This window comes from Brienomyrus brachyistius, chromosome 6, assembly GCF_023856365.1.
Source record: "Brienomyrus brachyistius isolate T26 chromosome 6, BBRACH_0.4, whole genome shotgun sequence".
Taxonomy (NCBI): Eukaryota; Metazoa; Chordata; class Actinopteri; order Osteoglossiformes; family Mormyridae; genus Brienomyrus; species Brienomyrus brachyistius.
In genome coordinates, this window is record NC_064538.1 from 13526165 (window position 1) to 13535894 (window position 9730).

The 9730-nt window shown below is 46.2% G+C and overlaps 1 protein-coding gene across 1 annotated transcript; it reads right to left on the reverse strand.

The window, feature by feature from the left end:
- Nucleotides 1–568: 568 nt before the first annotated feature.
- LOC125745386 (protein disulfide isomerase Creld1) lies at nucleotides 569–9453 on the reverse strand. Its single transcript, XM_049018204.1, has 11 exons — nucleotides 9153–9453; nucleotides 6927–7126; nucleotides 6750–6832; nucleotides 6281–6391; nucleotides 3865–3956; nucleotides 3601–3780; nucleotides 3399–3494; nucleotides 3075–3158; nucleotides 2876–2971; nucleotides 2517–2657; nucleotides 569–2234 (listed from the first exon to the last, which is right to left on the reverse strand). The coding sequence occupies exons 2-11, from the start codon at nucleotides 7050–7052 to the stop codon at nucleotides 2014–2016; spliced, it is 1230 nt and encodes a 409-aa protein (XP_048874161.1). The 5' UTR covers nucleotides 7053–7126; nucleotides 9153–9453; the 3' UTR covers nucleotides 569–2013.
- Nucleotides 9454–9730: the final 277 nt, after the last annotated feature.

Here is a 9730-nt window from a genome sequence, read left to right on the forward strand (position 1 = left end):
CTTGAATCACTAATAGTTTTTCATTACAAGTTCCACAAGCCTGTTCATCTAGATTAATCATATTGTTAGTCATTGTTGTATATTTCACAACAATCTTGTTTTTGCCTAACACAGTTCAGAACTCTATAACCAGAATTTGCCTTCCACAGAGGCAGGTGATTAAAACAGGACGCAGAGGCCTTGTCACTCAAATATAGACAATTTCTTCAAGAACTTGCACTTACAAGTTGGCTGGTTTAAGTCCCACTTCTTGGTCTATTCAAGACATTAAAATAGGGCCCCACCCACCCCGGTCACAGAAGTTAGTTATTAAATGAGTCACTACCAGACCCAGCATTAAGCTGACAGTCAATCTGACTCTTGCGTCATTTGGTACCTTCCGGTTCTATTGCATTTTGGCTTGTCTGTGCCATTAGGTAGCAGTAAGATGGAGGTCAGAACACAGACTCGTCAGTCAGGCCTGTATCACGCAGCCGGATCCCAGATACCCAGCCCCCATAGAACGTGCAGCTTTACAGACACCACATCCTCCAGGGCAGGGTAACAAGAAAACACAAAGGAGAAACCATCAAAGTTCATATTTTTAATAATAATAATAATAATAATAATAATAATAATAAACAGCTGTGTTAAGAAGTGCAATTTTCTCGACATAACTGCGCTCCGTGAGGCAGGAGAGATGCGGGTGGTTTCACACAGTGAGGAACGCGGACGGACAGCTGGAGGAGGCTGGCGATGGCCGGGGTTTGTTCTTTATGAGTCACGATGTCATCCCTAACACAGACCACCGTTTCTCAACATGGTCCTCAAGGATCCCCAGACATGTTTTTGTCCACCGGGAGCTGTGAAAGAGCAGTAATGTGGACCATCTGTGGGTCCCGGAGAACCGGGTTGGGAAACACTGCCAGACAGAATCAAGCAGGACAGGAACCAATGCTTCAGACAGGAACTGGGGGTAACAGACCTCAGAGCTTCGCCACACGATACACGCAGCCCTTCTTTCAAACTGGTCCACAGGGAAGACAAGCAACAGCAAGATACACAGGTGGTAGAATGGACATGGCGCTGCATAGCATGTGGGAACCAAGCGGTCATTCAACACACCGGCAATGAAAGCTGTGTACCGACTTGAAAATTGACAAGAACACTGAAGGGGAGACAGCACTGAAGTGAAGGATGGGACCCACCAAGCACCACAGACTCTAATGTTCGCTCCTTACATAAGGTAAAAGGGAGTGTGGAGAGAAACACACACACACACACACACACACACACACGCATGCATGCATGCACGCAGAGACACCCCTGCACAGACACACACAGCTGAGGCAGTAGGTTTTTATGGGTAAATTCACAAATAATTCTGCATTAAAAACAACAGGCATAACTAAAGTCCCGCCATTTATGCTTCAGTAAAAAGCACGTTTGAGCAAATCCTCCTCACAGCTGCAAAAAGGCTTGTGTCAAAAACACACTGGCTGACTGAATGGCTTCTCATGCACTCCAGACATTTTCCTGTACAACAAAAGAACAAAAATGATAAAAGAAAATGTTCATTCTCAAGCTTTCCCCGACGGGATCCTGAACTGAAAATACCCGTAGTCGGGGCTACACTCCAGTGACGCGCCGTTCGCCTCGCCGGCTGAAGCTAAAAGCTAGACTGGCGATCAGCAATTTTCTGTTGCTCAGCTTTGCAAGTCTGAAAGATACAAATAAATAAATAAACAAACAAACCTCTTGTGAGTGTTGAAATGTCCCAGCATGGTCAGGGCCCCAGAACTCCAAGCATGATGCGGGGCGGGGGGTGGGGGGGCTGGTGGTGTTCAGGCAACTGGCCACAAAAATTCATGACGACCCAAAAACTACACTGCAGTTAAGGACAACCTGCACATTACTACCCCACTGGCCAGCCTACAGTTGCAGTTCCACTGTTAAATTTTTATTTCTGAAATTTCGTCCTCTCATCCCGAAGCCCCTGCTCTCCACTCCAACCATTCCCCCCCAGTTAGAAGGTTAGCGCCCCCGCAGGAATCCGTCCAGCACGCGGTCGCCCTTCTCCGAGAGCCAGTATCCGGCCATGGCAGCCACTCCCCCGATGAAGATGGCGGTAAACACCATGTCGCCCTTGGCTGCCAGCGTGGCCAGCGCACAGATCACCACTCCAAAGAACATCTGCTGTAGCACCAGCACCTCGTCGTCCGTCATGTCCTCGAAAAGACCCTTCTCAGGTCCCGCTGTGGGGGTGGGGGAGGACACAAAGGCCTCGTCACCCTGGCTTCTTACACTCACAGCCACACCGTGGCCTGGATTTCATCTTTTAGCACAATCTCTACAGCCGAGAAAATCTTTCGGCAGATAAATCTGCAAGATAATTAGCTGTACAAACACACACAGACAAACGCATGCATCTATATTTCGAAGAGGTACGTCTACAAATACTGTGAATCACACATATGCCGCAGCAGAGTTGAGGACCATGTGTCCTTGTGTTCCTGGCCGGAACAGTCATCACTCACAGAGAGGCAGGTTCTCCACGCAGATGCTGTCCCTGCGCACAAACCCGTCTGCACAGTCACAGCGGAAGGAGCCCTCCTCGTTGACACAGGCCTCGTTCAGCCCTGGACATGCCATTGCCCTCTCGCTGCACTCGTCGATGTCTAGCGGAGACGCGCAAAGAAGCCACACAAGTCAAACTCTGGATTAATCTCATCGGCAAGATTCGACTAAATGTAAACAAAGGATTTTCATATTTCCACTCAGCTTGAATATTTAAAAGCTACAGCTGCTCAGTGTTTATTGTCCATCGACCCTCCTAACGACCTGCATCCACATACCGCATTGTTGTATGCTCATTTATGAATGCAGACAGGCTCACCCAGACACTTGGGCCCCACCAGCCTGTACCCACGGGCACACTTCTTACAGCGGGCTGGTCCGCTGCCCATGCATCCCACGCATGCCTGGTCACAGCCTGGGGGAACACACAGGAACGTTTATGTACAATTCAGGCAGTACAACCAGTGTCCAGTCAGGCCCAGCAGCCCTCGGCCCGCGGCTGGCGACGAGCGTCCTACCCCTGCACTCATAGGAGCCGTCCGTGTTGAAGCAGTACGTGTTGGAAGGACATTTTGCCAGTTCAGTGCCACATTCATCCACGTCTGGAACAGTAGAAGTGCACGTGAGCAGAACATCCAGAAACACACACGGAAACATCAGCAAGTCAGAAGATATCAAGTCTTCAAGAGTCACACAGAGGGTGTCAGGAACACAGGCCATACTACCCCCAAGAAGCATCTGGGTATTACGTTATACTAGGGTGATTCTGACGAAGTGCGCAGATCAAAGGTACAACAGCACAGCCCTCAAGGGACTTGAAGAGGCTCGGTCGACCCACTCACCCACACACTTGTGGTCGTGGAGAGTCCAGCCTGGCTTGCAGTCCAGGCATTTGTAGTCCTCCGGTCCAGTGCAGTGTTTACAAGCACGGTAGCAGGCTGAAGACAGTAAGCAACCAGGAGAGACATGGTGTCACACATCCAATGGGTCTATAGCACAGCCTATGTTGAGATGTTCTGAGCTTGTGGGCAGGGAGGCGGCTACCTGAACAGAGCGCCACCGTGTGGTTGGAGGTCTTCTCCCTGTAGTAGCCGTCGGCACACTGCTGACACAGCTCCCCAGCATAGCCCGGGTCACACACACATTCACCGTCCCCTAAGCGAGTTCCTTCGCCCTCACACCGTCCCAAGCCCCCGCACACGCCTCCGGGACCCCTGGGACACTCTAGAGCGAGAGAAGCCGACAAGCTCACAAAGGGGTGCATCTTTCAGTTAGGCAGAGGATTCACATTAATGGGCATTTCTTTACCTGAGCATTCAAGGCCAAACCTGCCTTCGGGACAACACAATCGGAGTTCATCAATGCAAAGCCATTCGTAGAGGTCAGGCGCCTCCTGCTGCCTGGAGATTGAATAACAAGATGGCATTTTAACATATCAGAATAAGCATATTTAAACAGTCCAGCTCTTAAGAAACATTAACTAGTCTGACATGACCGAATGTGACCATTGTCATCAACAACTCAGTCAACAAAATCCTGCCGTATAAAACAATGAGTGGATTTAAAAGATAACATGGCTGAACAATTTATCAATACGCCCACAAAAATACACGTGAGACAAGGAAAATATTGATTCCACTGCTGAGCTGTAAGTGAATTACCTGCCTAATATCACGGTCAGAAATGGTTTACAGAAAGGCCATGTTGTTTATGGGGTGATTATTATGACAGGATTCCATGGTTGCATAAAACAGACTTGCGTAATTCTAATTTAGTTTTGTACACCCGGGCAGAGATTTGCGCAATTGTATTTTAATTTTGTGCACTTGTGCAGCAAAGTTTGTGTTTGCAAAAAAGTTTTCATAAAGTACTTGCGTTTTCAAAGTCGCAGATTTGCAACTACACAGGAACGAATATTTTCAAAAGCCACGTTACGACTACAAATCAGGATTAAGTGAGAGAAGGAAACTGTATTTAGATTTCTTCCGGTCCAGAATGCATGTAAATGGAGCAGCATTTTAATAGCCAGCCAAATCCAGCCCAATACTCAAAACAAAAGATTGACCTGCCGGCATGCTTTGAGGCGCACAGATCCACGCCCACATGCTGCTCGGTGTCTGGCAGTAAGGGCTTTACATGAGTTTGTGCACTAATCCCGATCACTTCTAATCCGGATTCATTGTTTTAACGTGGCTTCTGAATCTATGCGTTCATGTGATGTTGCAAATCTGACTGAAAAACACAAGCACTTTTTTTTTTTTCCTTCAAAAAATTTTTGTAACATGGCTTCTGACAATATGTTCAATTATTAAGTTGCAACTCTGTAACAAACAAGTGTACAAAACTTTTTAAATAAAACAAACTCCCCTGCACAGGTGTACAAAACTAATGTTACAAGTAGGCAGATCTATCTTACACGACCACGGACTTTTGTCATAATTACTCCATAATTATTATAGGTCCATGCAGCATTAGCTGCAGAATCCCCATTTTCTTCTTGCTGGAATTGTTTTATTTTTAATATTATTGCTTTATTTAACTTGACTTAGTCACAGTTCATGTTGTAATTTTTTTATTATTCTCTGCTAATTTAACTATTGTATATGCAGGACTTTCAAGAATGCTCTACGAAGGGTAGGAAGTGGTCCAGCATTGTTTGCAAACGCAGTACTTGCAATAATACAATCACTTTGCCATGTTTGGGTCATTAGCGACGCAGCACTTATTGGCAAATAAATGACCATGAAACAATAATTTTGAGTAATTTTGCCTTAAATTTATAGCAAATTGTTCTGAGTTTGTGGCATAATCTGGAAACAGGGTCCACACAGAATCATACGACCATCGTCATTACATTACATGTCCAGTTTGTTTAGAAACCGGTCGTAGTGTTCAGGAAAAGGATATTCAGTAAAAGTTGGCACAGTTACGGTTACTTGTGGCTTGATTTTTAAATATGTATAAACCGGATGACTAAAGACCAGAGGTTATGTACACAAGGACTAAAAAAAGTATAAAATACATGTAGGAAGCAATTCACATGTTTAAGTTCTCATCCTTGCATTAGAAAATACACTCAAAATATTAACTGGTCTATCTCATGAGGTAATGCTGCATCATACCTTGTAAACGTATTACACTGAACATTGAACTGAAACTTAACTTTTAAAAAATGATATCGCAAATATCAAATACGTCAGAAAAATCACGATTAGGTATTCTCCTCCAATCGTTCAGCCCTAACTACAATCACGTTACACTTACTCTATAAAACAATGTTCAGTTTAACCGAGATTCTAAAATCTTTTTTGGCCAAACATTAAGACATGAAGATACTTCTCTGTATTTAAGATCGGAGATAAACTTTAAATGATGAAGCACCCTTACGGTACAAATCTGTCAGTTAATTGCTATGGTATGAGACAAAGAAAACAATTATCACAGGGTTTGCCCTGTTCATGTTTAATGTGTGAGCGATATAATGATTTATTACAGAAGCCTGAGCTCTGAAGGATGTACATGCACTGCGTGCCTTTATAGCTTCTGCTGGCTGTCATTTTTACCTAGAGGGCATTCTCCGTTTGCAAATGCTGTCAGCCAAAACATCCATCGTGTGCCCAAATAAAACACAAAGAACCGAAGCAGAGAGATACGCACATCCTCACGTCATGCGAGAGAGCGCGAGAACAGCATCAGACCAGCAGAGGGACATATCCTGACACACCTCTTGAACCACCACGTCTCCACCTGGTCCTCGATCTGCTCCAGCAGCCTGTTGCAATCGAAGTCTGAGCTCTCACACACCGACTCCACGATCTCCAAGAGCCGTGTCTCGCTGCCGGGGGCGAGGGGTTAGGAAAAGGAAGCACACTGCTGATATGCTACATCTCCGTAACACACTCACAGACACCTAGCGAGAGGCTCAGCAGGGCCCAGGGCTCCCTTTGTGGCTTTTCTACATGTTGTGGATCTAAAAACAACTTACGAATGATGTCAGGAGCTCAGAGCTACTGACATACTTTTACAAACAATCACGTACACTCCTGAACTGGTCATACCGGAAGAAGCTAGCTGCCATGTTTCAGATACATAAAATCTGGGTTGAACATGAACGCTAACACACACTAACACTAATGCACATTAAATGCCTCATGTGCATTAAACAAGGCTGAATAACTACAGGTTCAGCCTACCTCCTTGCATATTTAGCAAGTTTCTCCTCCTCCCAAGCGGTGTTCCCGCCCCCAAAGTTCTTATTGGCTGTTCGCTCTAAGCCCTGAAAACAGATGGGTCAGCTGGTCAAAGGATGCTGAGATTGCACCTCAAAAAGAAGCTAAACAGGCCGGGCAGGTAGGCAGATGTGTCTGTACCTTAATGAAGTTTTCTGTGAGTTTGCGGCACGTCTGGCAGGGTGCCGTCTCCACACGCACCACAGAGAGCACGGAGCACAGCACTATCGCCAGGTGGAAAGGCCAGGAAGACCACATGGCTTCCATGCAGTCGCAGAAGGAGGCTGCGTCACTTCCCTGAAGAACACTGATATCTGGCAAACTGTGAAGAGATGAGCACTCTGGGGGAAAAAGTAACACTGAATGAGACACACAGAATTATACAATACATTGCTGAAAGTATTGGGACTCCTGCCTTTACACACGCAGGCTGTCCACAAGGTTTAGGAGTGTTTTTATGGGAATTTTTCACCATTCTTCCAGGAAAGTATTTGTGAGGTCAGAGACTGATGCTGGACGAGAAGGCCTGGCTCACAGACTCCACTCTAATTCATCCCAAAGGTGTTCTAATGGGTTGAGGTCAGGGCTCTATGCAGGCCAGTCGAGTTCCTCCACAGCAGACTCGCTCATCCATGTCCTTTGCTTTGTACACTTTGTGCAGTCATGTCAGAACAGGAAGTGGCCTTATCCTAACAGTTCCCACAATGCTGGGAGCATGAAATTGTCCAAAATGGCTTTGAATGCTACAGCATTAAGAGTTCCCTTCACTGGAACTAATTGGCCAAACCCAACCCCTGAAAAATAACCCCACACCATAATCCCCCCTCCACTAAACTTTACACAATGCAGTCAGGCAAGTACTGTTCTCCTGACAACTGCCAAACCCAGACTCGTCCATCGGATTGCCAGACAGAGAATCATGATTTGTCACTCCAGAGAACACGTCTCCACTCCTCTAGAGTCCAGTGGCAGAGTGCTTTACACCACTGCATCTGACCCTTTGCACTGCACTTTGTGATGTAAGGCATGGCTGCAGCTGCTCGGCCATGGAAACCCATTCCATGAAGTTCTCTATGCACTGTTCTTCAGCTAATCTGAAGGCCACATGAAGTTTGGAGGTCAGTAGCTATTGACCCCACAGACAGTTGGCAACTTCTGCACACTGTGCGCCTCAGCATGTCCTGTCCCAGCTCTGTGATTTTACATTGTCTACTGCTTTGTGGCTGAGTTGCTGTTGTTCCCAATTACTTCCACTTTGTTATAATACCACTAACAGCTGTCTGTGGAATATTTAATAGCGAGGAAATTGACTTATTGCACAGGTGGCATCCTATCACGGGACCACGCTTGAATTCAGAGCTCCTGAGAGTGACCCATTCTTTCGCATGTGTTTGTAGAAGCAGTCTGCATGCCTAGGTGCTTGTTTTTATACACCTGTGGCTATGAAAGTCATTGGAACACCTGAATTCAATAATTTGGGGGGGTTGTCCCAAAACTTTTGGCAATATAATGTAGCTCTGGAATATTGCATTAGTTAATTTTAGACGGATAGTTTTTATTTATTTTTTTGCAAACGTGGAAAACACACAAATCTGGTCCACTTAAATAGATGCTACAAATAGCCGACGACAATCTTCAGTTCGGTGTCACCTATTGATCGATCACCATTACTACTACACTTGACTTCATACCATGTGTTTAGACATCCAAAAGAGTGCATATTGATTTTTTAAATCATAGACTAAATCATATTAACCTTCATTTACAATCTTTAAAAATAGTGTTCCCTTTCTGCGCGGCTCTACTGAATAACGAGTTCTCAGTTACAGTCTCAGACTACAGATTAAGGGTGTGGGCGAACTGACCCGATGGGTACATGCAACCAAGGCAGCTGGGGAAGGGGGTGGGATGACCAACCAGCTGTTCTCCGCATCTATTACGGGTGTTGCAAGCACTAGAGGCGGCCCGGCCGTAGTCACATCTATTATTATTATTATCATCATTATTATTATTATTATTACGCTTACGGATTTTCATGAAACGGACCTGCGAAAGAGATCTAACACACCTGCTATAATATATTTAGACTGAGACAGAGCTTGCATAAGCTAACATCCACACGCAGTGAATTTCCCTGGGAAGATGTTCCGCTGCCTACTCTAATCCCCACATCCAAACCAGTATAACGTCATCGAGGGTTCTTGTACATTCGTAGCTGCACACCGGTAAGCTGTTCGCCGGCATGTATTCATTTCTGCTTTAAAGAACGCAGATGTCGGACAAGCCCGGAGATGATACAGCGGGTCCCCAGAAGCCGCGGAGAAGGGGGCGCCGAGATTAACGTGAGCTGACCCCGGACTGTCCTACCTTCGGCTTTGCTCGGACTCTGATGATCTCAGCACATGTGCGGGCGACGCGGTGCCACTCCTCACAAATGGAAGACTCCGGTAGCAACGCCCCGTCGTTCCCGCACCGCCAAACAGCCCCGCTACACCGGTTCGCTGTATCTTCGGCTAGATGAAACGACTACCTGCGCTTCTCGTTGCTTCTGTCCCGTCCGCAGAAGCGGCACTGGCGCCCCGCCCTAGTTCCGCCGGGACGTGCCGCCTCAGCCAATTGTAGACCGCGGAGGCGGGACTCGACCTACGGTCGTGGATGACGATTTCGGCAGCTCGCCGTGTCATTGGTCCACGTAGTGGCTTTCAAATGGGAAAAGTCCAAATGATTCTTCCAGATGCAAGCTGCAGGTCGTAGTTGCACTTGTTCAGGAGGCTGAATGTCCAACCCCAACAAATGACAGGAAATATATGGGTTTTGTTTAAGAAAAAGATGTGTATTTAGTATCAGTGTGGTCTGTAGCCGCACACAAACAAAAACGTTAAATATTACAATGAAACCCTATTTTTTGAACATTTCTAAATTACAGATGTGGGATCTGGTCATGG

Excerpts from the sequence above, each read along its gene's own strand:
- LOC125745386 (XM_049018204.1), bottom strand. The coding sequence starts at position 7,052 with ATGGAAGCCATGTGGTCTTCCTGGCCTTTCCACCTGGCGATAGTGCTG. Across the intron at positions 6,392-6,749 it reads CTTGCTAAATATGCAAGGAG|CGAGACACGGCTCTTGGAGA; the intron begins GTAGGCTGAACC and ends CGCCCCCGGCAG. Across the intron at positions 3,495-3,600 it reads CACGGTGGCGCTCTGTTCAG|CCTGCTACCGTGCTTGTAAA; the intron begins GTAGCCGCCTCC and ends TACTGTCTTCAG.